This window comes from Arachis ipaensis, chromosome B01, assembly GCF_000816755.2.
Source record: "Arachis ipaensis cultivar K30076 chromosome B01, Araip1.1, whole genome shotgun sequence".
NCBI lineage: Eukaryota > Viridiplantae > Streptophyta > Magnoliopsida > Fabales > Fabaceae > Arachis > Arachis ipaensis.
The window spans coordinates 5,760,706-5,772,047 of NC_029785.2; the positions used below are offsets into that span (position 1 = coordinate 5,760,706).

Genomic DNA, 11,342 nt, shown 5'->3' on the forward strand with positions numbered 1-11,342 from the left:
AGTTTGAAAAAAGTGTTCCAATATATTTTTAGTCTTCTAATTTTTTAATATTATGTCATGTCACTATAAATGGCTAATTGATACAATTTATTTATTAGTTATCTAATTAATTTATTTTTTAATTTTTTGTGTGTGTCTAATTAAATTATTTTGAAATTTTTTATTTCTAGTTCTCATGTGCTTCATTAATTATTATTAGGTTTAATTACTCTATTGGTCCCTATAGTTTCACGAAATTTTCAATTAGGTCCCTATACTTTTTTTCCTTTTAATTTGGTCCCTATACGTTAATTTTTTTTCAATTTAGTCCCTATTAACGTTAAACGTCAAAAAAATGTTAATGAATTGTGAAATTACTTTTATACCCTTAGGGACCTAATTGAAAAGAAAAAATATATAGGGACTTAATTAAAAATTTCGGTGAAACTATAAATATTCAATGAAAGATATTCCTATAATCCCTATTCAATGATTCTAAGACATGAAAAATATTCTTATAATCTATTTTATTTTGTCACTATCATTCTTTTGCTTATTTATATATAAATTGTACCAAAAATACTTTCTCTTTTTTTTTATGACTTTAAAAATACCTTATCTTAAGAACCTAAAAAAAAGAATGGATAAAATAAAACAGAAATAGTAGTAATAAGTATATATAAAATTCAGTTTCCATCATTCAAGTATTCATTATGATCATGTAACATTTTATATTTGTGTGGATTCATAGAATATAGCTTGTGTCTTTATCATATCATGGTACACTATAGAACACACTCTAGCTCTCTTTTCTTTCCTTTCCTTTCCAAAAGCAGTAAAAGAATACTCATTCTGATCCAAAAGATCAATGAGAATACATCAACATCTAGAGTCATAATGAATTAACAAATACAGAAAGACAATTTAGTAAACTATATCGTAGAATTCGACAACCATAAAGAATTGTTGTGAAAAAAGGAGTGAGGGATCAGCAACTATGATTTGATGTTATTGGCTATCTACTAAGAAACTAAGCTTTGACATGAGCTGTAACATATATTTTAGCACTATACAATGTTCTTTTTCCTCTTCTTGGAAGAGCAAAATGACATTTCAAGAGGATCAACAATCATCTTTGGCATTGAAAATAGGTTCAGTTCTTTGGTCCACTTGGATCATAGAAAGAATGATGACCCGTAGATTAAGGTCTCTTCTATACTATACGATGACAACAATGCTGTTTAGAGTTAATGATTAATGATGGAAAAGGATGACCAACATAAACATATCTGCAAGAGAGAAAACATTTGGAAAAAATAATTCAGGTATAACTGAATATCAAATAAACTATAGATAGAGCTTCTGAAAAAGATGGTGTGACACAAACTGACAAACGTGAAAGAAGTGTCATACAACATACTAATACAAAGAAGAGACAACATGTATATTCTAATTTTAATTCAACAAACATAGAAACAGATTCTTATTGAATACTAAGAGTTGCCTGAAGGAAAAGGAATAGGGACCTAACTTTTCTATCTTGTCACCATATTTCCTGTCATGATACACTTGCCAAACACAAACTTAATGTTCTTTGAGTTCAAAATTAACCAAGAAAACAGGGAGTTGTTTCTTCCAATTGGAAAGTATATCGACTTGGGGTCCTCTAAAGATATGCACAAGGTCACATTGCACCATCAATCAAAGCAGAAAACATCAAACCAAAACAAAACCAAATTACATATATACGAATAAATAAAGTGATAGAATCATTACAGCAGGTCCATGAACAGAATCCAAAGCAATGAACTGATCAACATCAGAATCAGTCCAAGGATGGAGTGGCTTATCACGTTGGATAGCATTGGAATAGTTGCTAAGGAAGGAGAACCTCTCCGACCAAAATTCCTTGTAGCTATCCCAGAAAGATGTCATATAACACCATCAGCGCTGAGCAGAGCAGACGGACGATCAGCGCATAGCAGTGCAGCGTAGACCAAGGACGATGGACAATGACGACGACCGACACTCACGCCACCAAGGACGACGACGACAACACCAACAAAGGGAGGAAAAACGCCACTGACTTCAGAGAACAATCGCCACTAGGGTTTTTACTTTTGGGACAAAATGTCAAGGGTGATTTTGGTATTTTAAAAAAATGGATGTGGTTTAATTAGCTGTTCTAATTTAATTAAGAGAATATTCTATTTTTGAACATAATATTCCGTTGTATCAAACGATTTTGTCACGGCAGAGATTAAATTAAAAAAAAAATTAACGTATAGGGACCCAATTAAAAGGAAAAAAAGTATACGGACCTAATTGAAAATTTTGTGAAACTATAGAGACCAACAGAGTAATTAAACCTTATTATTATAGCTTAAGATTTTTTTTTTCACTCTCATGATATTTATTTTTTTTAGGTTATTCTATAATTTTAATATTTTCTTACTCTTTACTCTATATAAAATAATATATACCTTTAATATTAATATTATTTCTCTTTATCAATAAACTATAATTCAAATGGCATAATCTCCCCTCCTCACCTAAAAATTTCGAATCTGAGTCTCACTTCTAACTTTGAAAAAAAAATTTATTTCTCTTTATTAGTTATAAACATAATTCATTTTCTTTTATACTCACTCTTTCTTATAATTACATAGAATTGCAACATATAATTCATTCTCTTTTATACTCACTCTTTCATATGATTATTATATAGAATTGTAACTTAGGATTCTTCTTCATTTTCTTTCTCACTCTTATGTCATTTATTTTTCTTTAAGTTACTCTATATTTTTTATATTCTCTTACTCTTTATTTTTATATAAGATACTATATAATTTTAATGTTAATATTATTTTTCTTTAATAGGTATAATAAATTGAGTAATAAAACATAATTTATCCTTTTTTTTTTCATACTTACCCTTTCTTATATTTTTTATATAAACCAACATTCGCTTCACACTTTTTCTTTATCTCCTCTTTTCACATAATATCATACCTCTTATTATTTTTCTTCCATTCTTACTAATATTTTGTACAAATATTTAAAGAATTTAGTTAATGCCCACAACTCTTTCTTTAGTTTGCTAAACATATGTATCACATAATAAAATTCTAACACTAGACCTTTATAATATTTTAACTTTTTTTTTTAATTTTTGATAGAATTTTATTCATTTGTTATATCATCTACTATATATCATTTTTTTTCAACAATTTATATTTTTTAATATCATTTAGTTGTAATATGTTAAAAATGTATGGTACTATCGTGAGTCATGAAAAATATTTTATTTTCGCACAATGTACAACTCTAAATCTAGCGTATATTATTCTTTTAAACACACTTTAACGGCACTCAAGTATTAGAGGTCAAACATAAAATCTGAAACAATTATACCACGGAAAAGTCTAGGGGCCAGCAGTTTTATTGAATTTTAGCCAGCATGTAACCAGCAGAGAAAGGTGAGTCATTGGATGAAATCTCACACTAATCTCACACCATTAGATCATCATTGATAGCTATTTGATGGCTACCAATCACAAAAGTTGCTGGCCCCCTAGCATTGCTCTTATACCACCCGTTTGTATATCTAATTACTAATACATTTCAAAGAGTCACAAATCTTGGATCATAATAGAAACAGGAGAGCAGAACAAGGGCGAAACACCCTCTAATCACTAGTAGGTAGTAATATCTTTGTCTCACGTGAGACTACTAACATCAGTTCGCAAGAGGATTGAGCACCTGCCCAATAAAGAGGACAGTTCCACTCAGATCTTCTCTGATGAGGAACAAGAATGGGTGATCAGCTACAAAGTCTATCTTGGTTGTAAATCGGACACTACCAGTCAATTTCATGGTCACGGCACTGGCTGCTGCAGCTTCAGTTCCTTCCTCATTTACTTCAACAAATGACTTGTGATATATGCTGGAAACATACAGATCCTGACTCACAAAAGAATCCACCATTTCTGTCAAATCTCCACCTTTGAAAGGCAACACCACTCCTAGCTCCTTCAATACATTCGAAGCTTCTAACCCAAAAGAAATCTTGAATTTTGGGATCCTGAAGTCACCTACTGAAACTTGTTGATAAGGAAGCTTGTGTTCCAAGAAACCGCGTTCAGAACTCACCTTCTCAAGCAAAGCCGACACCCCATCTATTGCATCAGGAAGGACCACGTACATGGAGAAAAGGCGCTTATCTTCTCCCTTCTTGTAAGGAAGGCGAAGCACTTTGAAACCATCAAAAGCACTAATTACCTGTTTCTTCTTGCTGACCATGAAGGGGGCTTTAACCGAGCTTCCATCAAGAAGGTGAAAGTCGTGGTCCTTTGACATTTGTGCATCAAACTTCTCAGCCCATGCACCTTTGAAGTATATTGCATTTGCAAAGATGAGCCTGGTTGAGCCGTCAACTGAGTCAGCTGGAAGGACCTCCTTAATGAGGCCATTTGTCTCCTTTTCAGCCCAAGAATTAACTTCCTTGCTCACTTCAACAGCCTTTAAACCCACAATCAAACTTGAGATCAATTCATCAAATGCCAACAGAGCAAGTTAAAGCTTTTCGCTAATCTTAATATGTTTAGGAAAAGTCTAGGGGGATAGCAACTCTGTTAAATTCTGGCCGACAAAGAAAAGTGAGTCATTGGATGAAATCTCACACCATTAAAACCATCGTTGATGGCGTTAATGGCTATTTGATGGCTACAAATTACAAAAGTTGATGCCCCTTAGCATTCCTCGTATGTTTATATAGAGAATGATCAAATATGTTTATACTAGACAATAATTGATCCTCTTGCTGCTCAAAAAGCAAGATTTAAACCTTGAGTCAATTCCTAATGTCCTATGTTCAAAAGCTATAAATTTCAGAATAACAGTACAAAATAGTGAGTTAGAGATTACCGATTAACTTAGTCAGTTATGTATATTATATTATTCGGGTGGAAAAACATTTGTGCTAAATTAGGTCATGAACTCGTTCGGGGGAAAAATGCGCAAGTCTGTGAAGCTAAAATGCTAAATTAAAGCAGTAATTATTACAGTGAAGTATGAAAGATGGAGATTTGAACCTTTGTCTGGAAATCAACGGAAGCCAAAACAGCCTTATAATGGTTGTTGACGAGTTGTTTGAAGGAAGGGTTGAGAGAAAGGGAGTGATCAACCCAAGCACCATTGGCGAATGAGAGGCGAGGGCCGCCGGCGGGAGTGGCGTCGGCGAGGACGATGGTGACAAGCTGAGAGCAGGAGGAGTTGAGATTGTCAGTGGACTTCGATCGGAGAAAGGAGAGAATCTGATCGCGTGTGGGACCCTTGGAACCAGCAGCGATGATGCTGAGCACGACGTGGAGCGATAAGGGCGAAAACACTATGTTGTTGTTGCCGGAGTGGTTGGATAGTAAGTGGTTGGCGATGCTAAACGCGACGTCGTTTTGGTTGGTGATGGATTCGCGAAGGTCCATTGTTGTGTTGTCGAGACTGTGAGAGTGAGATGTGGGAAGAAGATGAAAAAGAATGTTCTTGTATGCTAACCGCCCCCAAATAAAGAATCGAGCTTGTCTCTTTATTTCTAGGGGAGGTATATTTCGACAAAGAAAAAGGATTAGAAAGGTGAATCTGCAAAACGTATTCTAACGTTTAAATAGAGAAAGTTTAGGCATCACTTTTATTACAATTTATTTAGCATTTAGAATTTATTTAGATACCATTTTTAAAAAGATTTTTTTTTAATAATTTTTTAAAAGATTCTTTTTTTTCTTAAAAAAAGATATTTTTTTATATAATAAATGAAAAAAAATTTATCTTATTTTACTCAAATATAGTGCTTGTTTAGGTGCCATTAAATCGATAAAAAAATATTTTTCAACGAAAAAATATTTTTTTTTATTTTTTAGTATGTTTAGCAAAATTCTAATAGTAAAAATAAAAACACTAAAAAAAATTTTTTTTAGTGTTTTTATTTTTACTATTAGAATTTTGCTAAACATACTAAAAAATAAAAAAAAATATTTTTTCGTTGAAAAATATTTTTTTATCGATTTAATGGCACCTAAACAAGCACTATATTTGAGTAAAATAAGATAAATTTTTTTTCATTTATTATATAAAAAAATATCTTTTTTTATTAATTTAATGGCGCCCAAACAAGCACTTAATCATCAAAAAAAATGAATAATCTCATACTATTAAATATAATCTCACACAATTAAAAATATTAATAATAATTAATTAATTATTATAAATCACAAAACATACTAACTCCATAGCACTTCTTGTTTAAATAAGTACAAAAAGTATATCAGTACAATAAATTAAAACTTTTTTGTTTAAAAATAAAGGATAATTTATATAAAATTAAATTATAAATTATATTGATGTTACGACGATTTGATAATTAAGTTGATTATGATAATTATTAAATTTGTCAGTTATAAATTTAGAATTAGAGTAAATAAAATTAAATTATTATTCATTATGTACATAAAGACTAAATTATTTTTAAGATGCAAGATCAAGCTGAGTTATAGTTTAAGACTTTAAGTAATGGATCATGAAAAATGATATTCCTTTAGAGAATTAGAAATGACTTTGACATTTTATAACTATTTACGGTCTTTCTATCTACTTACTTGGCTACAGGAATACATCTTTTCAATTTTTTTTTAATTCTATCTACTTACTTGGCTACAGGAATATATTTTTAGAGAATAAAATGTAATTTTTAATTCTTTAATGTTTATATTTTTACCTATAAAATATATGATAAAAAATCATACTTTATTTCCTTAAGTAAAATTAAAAATGAAGAAGATTCATTTTCACGTAGCTGCCTGTTATGGAAATGTAGTTGTACAATGCTTAAGAATTAAGCAAAATTACAAAAGCTAAACCTGTCAATGAATCCGTTAAATGACTAATTCAACAGTTTAATTATTCAACTAAAGTTAAATTATAGTTGAATCGGTTTGATTAAAAATAAAATAAAATTATGAGCTAATAGTCAAATTAATTTTTAAAAGATGAATCAATTGTCATTTTTATCTCTGAATAATTTTTTTAATCAAATTAGTCCAAAAAAATTTAAAATCAATCACATTTATCCCTTGCTCAATGAGTTAACAATCTCCGTCAATAATTATATACGTGAAGTGAAACGTTACATGACAAATCATTGGATCAAAACGATGTCGTTTGACTCATCTCCTTGACTCCTTCCATTTACGTTTGTTCTTCTTTTACACTCTCTTTCACACTCAAGACGACGCCTTACACAAAACCAGAAGCCAGAACTCATTCAACATTATACCATAAACATATGCTAAATAAACAATACAAGATCAACAAAAAGACGAAGAGAAAATATGTTCTATACTTCTATAGGAGAAACATTTTAAAGAATCAATCAATCAGAATTAACAAGTCATCTATCTATTCTTTGTATGAACAAAAATATGTCATGAGCATAGTTATCACAATAATAGCAAGCAAGTTAAACAAAATGAATCAAAAGAAATTACTCAACAGTGCAGAAAAATATTTCTCAATAAAAAAGCAAAATAGTCAAAAGCAATATTATTGATTACAAAAAAGGAATATGACTACATGCAAAATTGAAATCCACCCCCGTCATTCTCAAAAATAGGTATAATGGTCAAACAACAAAGAGTTCAAAAAACATATCATACTCATTTTTATCAACTTGTAACAAATTAACCCAACAACAAAGAGAATCAATTAAAACTCTAACATTAGCACCGATACAAAAACCCTTTCCCGAATCCACCATGATTCAATATTGAAACTGAGGATACCAACTAATGTCATAAATTTTTTTTTTTGGAAGAAAATGGTGATTATCTCTTGTGTGTGTGTCGGTGACAATACGTTCCCATGGGGGTGCAATGGTGACCTCTCAGGCTCTCACTCTCACTCACAAAAAATGCAATCGCACTACTCACAATGTCGTTGATGATAGCACCATTTTCTTTCTTTTTTTTTTTTACCAGAGCTCTGTCGCTTTCTTCGTGCTTTAAGAGGCATCATTTTGACTGAAAGAAGAATAAATGAAAGTTGCAAATCAATGAAGATGATCCAAAAGATGTCATTTTGAGCCAATACCTCCTAACAATTAAAGTGGGAGTAAATAGCCAAAATCGTTCTTGAAAGATACTCCGATCTCTATTTTGGTCCTCAAAAGATAAAGTTAATCGAAATCGTTCCTGAAAGATACACAATTAGTCACTTTAGTCCTTCCGTCAGTTGGATGATGACGTGGAGACTAGTGCCACGTGTCACAAGATGATTGGTTGACGTATCAGCTCAATGACACCTGGCATCCCACGTGTCAGGTCAATGACACGTGTAAGACCCATAATTTTCAAAAAAATATTATCATAAGTTAATTTCAATTTATTTATTCATTAAAGACTTTATTTTCAGAAAATATTTTATTAAAAGTAATTAAATCAAATTTTGACAATTAAATTAAAAATTTTACTTAATATTATAATTATTGAATAATTTTCTATATTTAAATTAGGCAGCTTAACAGTTGTAAAAGAATAAGAATTTTATACAATTCCAAATCCTCCTAACTTAACCCTACCGTCATTCACTTTCTTATTTTTTAACCTAACCTACGGAAGAAAGGGAAATAAGGAAAGAAAGGGAAAATAAGGAAAACGGAAGGAGGGGGAAAGAAAGGGGAAATAAGGAAAGAAAGGGAAAATAAGGAAGGTAGGGGGGAGCTTGAGAAGTGGGGAACTGAGAAAGGAAGAAAGGGAAAGCGAGTGACGAGAGAAAGAGAAGCGGAGAGGGAGAAGAAGAAGAAGAAAAGTGAGTTGAGAGGAAGAAGCCGCCGCCACTGTGGTCCGCGTTCACGTCGTCGTCGTAGCGCCGCCATCCTTGCGCCAGTCGTTGCCGCTGTCGATGATGAAGCCCGTCGCCGCCATTCGCGCCTCTATCGCCGCCAGAACTACACGCCATCGCTGGAGCCTGAACGCCGCTGCAACCACCGCGTGTTATCATCTTCAGATCCGCCGCCGTTTGAGTCCCGAACAGGGGAACACGCGCGAAGGAAACTGTCGCGGAGCTGTTGTTGCCGCCGCGTTGATGGGCTCGCCATCGTTCTGCTCGCGTGGTTGCTGCGTTGCCGGAGCTCCTCGTCGCTGCTGCTAGCGCCAGAAACCGCCTTTCAAGCCTGTATCTGTTGGTAAGCCCTAACCCTGCTTTAGCTTCTTCATCCGTTAAGTTTACCTTTATCGTGAGAGTTGTTGCTGCTGTTGGGTTCGCCGCAGGGAGGAGTCCGAGCAAGAAAAGGAAGAAGGTGGCGATGGATACCTCCGATGCTGCTGCTGTTACTATCGGTGTTCCGGAGCTTGCAGTTACTGTCATTTTTGGGTGATGAACCTGGTTGTGTCCTGGCTGCTGATTGATTGTAGTGAGAGACGTTGTAGCCACTACTTTTCATCTTGGTAAGTTCATGGGTAAGATCGCTTTGATTCTTCTTTGTGCCATTTTATTTACACAGCTAGTTCTGATCTGTTTAATTTACCAGAGTCACTATTGTCATATCTCAGCGCTGTCGTCCTTGTTTGGAACTACTGAATGTTGTTGTCTCCGGTAGCACTATTCTTCCCATTTTAATTTCAACTCCTTTAATTCTAAAATTTATAATGTTTCTGCCTTTATCCTACTGCTATTTGGTTTCCTTGTCCCACCCTTACTCTAATTACAGAAATATGTTTCCATTCTAGCCACTGTCGATTTATCTATTATAAAGTCATAATTGATAATGGAGCTGCTAAGATCGCTGCTGCTGCCATGAACTGGGGATAAATGGGTTTATTGAGTTAAATTGTGCGATTGAGACATCGAGGTAGGGATTTTCTTAAAATTTATTTTATCTTACAGAGTTGTTATAAATAGATATTAATGTGAGAAACATATGTCTGTGATTATGATTGTCTTATAAATGTGGTTGTTTACTGAACTGAATGGCTGATTGCTTGATTGCTTGGGTAGTTTGTGATTGCTGAAAGAAAATTAGTTTAAAAGGTTATTTATTTGATTATTATGAAAAGTGGCTTTCTTGGTTTTGAAGCTGTGTTTGAGAATATAAACGAATCGGCTTTGGAAATGATTTGAAATGAAAATGAATTAATTTTGGAAATGGTTTAATTTTGAGTTAGTCTGAATTTATAAATGATTTAGTATTTGAGCTAGTTTGATTTTAAAAAGAGATTCATTATTGCCATTGATTCGCTTTGAAAATAATTTGATATTGGAATTGGTTGAATTTTGGAAGATGATTGAGATTTGGAAATGGTTGAGAAAAGGTTTGAGAAATATTTGGATGAGACCCGAAAAGGTGGCAGAATCTAAGTTTTAGAGGAGATGCTGCCGAAATTTTATAAAATTAGAAGTTTCATTTGAAGTAGTTATTTTAAAAGGTTTAATTTTAAGCATTATATGATTTAAGATTACTTCAATTATCAAAGGAGGAGTTATGTTTTGGATTGGGAATTGTTAGTGAACTGAATGGAAAGAAGGACGATGAGGATTTTCTTTAAAACATGATTTTGAATGAATTTGGAAATGAGATATGGATTGATGAATGATGATGATGTTGAGAATGACTTAAACATTGATGAATGTTGAATGAATTATTTATATGGCTTATGAAATTGAATTATCTGAGATACGAGGTTCCCTGGATAAAGTACCATGGCTTGCCACCACGTGTACCAGGTTGAAAACTCGATGCTCTGTTGACCCTACGACGTAAGTGTGACCGGGCACTATATCAATTCCCGGGAATGTTACCCCCATTGAGCAATATTGATTATTTGAGAAAAAGCTATGCATAGACTCTTGAGGATGCACGTCGGGGGACAGTTTAAGGACAATTCAGACTTGTCGGGTTGGCTGGATAACCGACAGATGAGCCTCATCAACCATAGGACAGACATGCATCATATGCATTTGTATGCTTTGCTTGGGTTTGAACTTGTTTTAGTTTGCTTAATTTCTAAACTGTCCTTAACTGCTATTTGAACTATTTGCTGTAACTACTACCTACTTGTGTTTTTCTTGTCTGTCTTGCCTGTGTTTGTCCTGGCGTGCTACATTTGAGAATGAATTTTGGTACTAAATTAATGATTGTGTTGTTTGATTGCGTGGTTGGTTTTTGATTGAGATTTTCTTATAAGAAAGGAAAGGTTTCGAATTTATGAAAGATTAAACATTGTTTCTTAAAGTTTTGAATGATCACCTATTGGCTTTTTAAAATATTCATAAAGCAATGATAATCACTGAGCTTGAAAACAGTTTTCTTATTAAAT

The 11,342-nt window shown here is 32.9% G+C and overlaps 2 protein-coding genes and 1 long non-coding RNA gene across 3 annotated transcripts; 1 reads left to right on the forward strand and 2 right to left on the reverse strand.

The window, feature by feature from the left end:
• LOC110269107 lies at window positions 1,021-2,153 on the reverse strand. Its single transcript, XR_002358201.1, has 2 exons — window positions 1,756-2,153; window positions 1,021-1,268 (listed from the first exon to the last, which is right to left on the reverse strand). It is a non-coding gene; the product is annotated as an uncharacterized LOC110269107 (long non-coding RNA).
• LOC107610137 (serpin-ZX-like) lies at window positions 3,560-5,603 on the reverse strand. Its single transcript, XM_016312250.2, has 2 exons — window positions 5,073-5,603; window positions 3,560-4,500 (listed from the first exon to the last, which is right to left on the reverse strand). Exons 1-2 carry the CDS (start codon window positions 5,460-5,462, stop codon window positions 3,718-3,720), a joined length of 1,173 nt encoding a protein of 390 aa, XP_016167736.1. The 5' UTR covers window positions 5,463-5,603; the 3' UTR covers window positions 3,560-3,717.
• On the forward strand, window positions 8,323-9,880 carry LOC107645026. The gene is made up of 5 exons (XM_021107737.1): window positions 8,323-8,348; window positions 8,540-8,550; window positions 8,659-9,211; window positions 9,297-9,473; window positions 9,756-9,880. Exons 1-5 carry the CDS (start codon window positions 8,323-8,325, stop codon window positions 9,835-9,837), a joined length of 849 nt encoding a protein of 282 aa, XP_020963396.1. The 3' UTR covers window positions 9,838-9,880.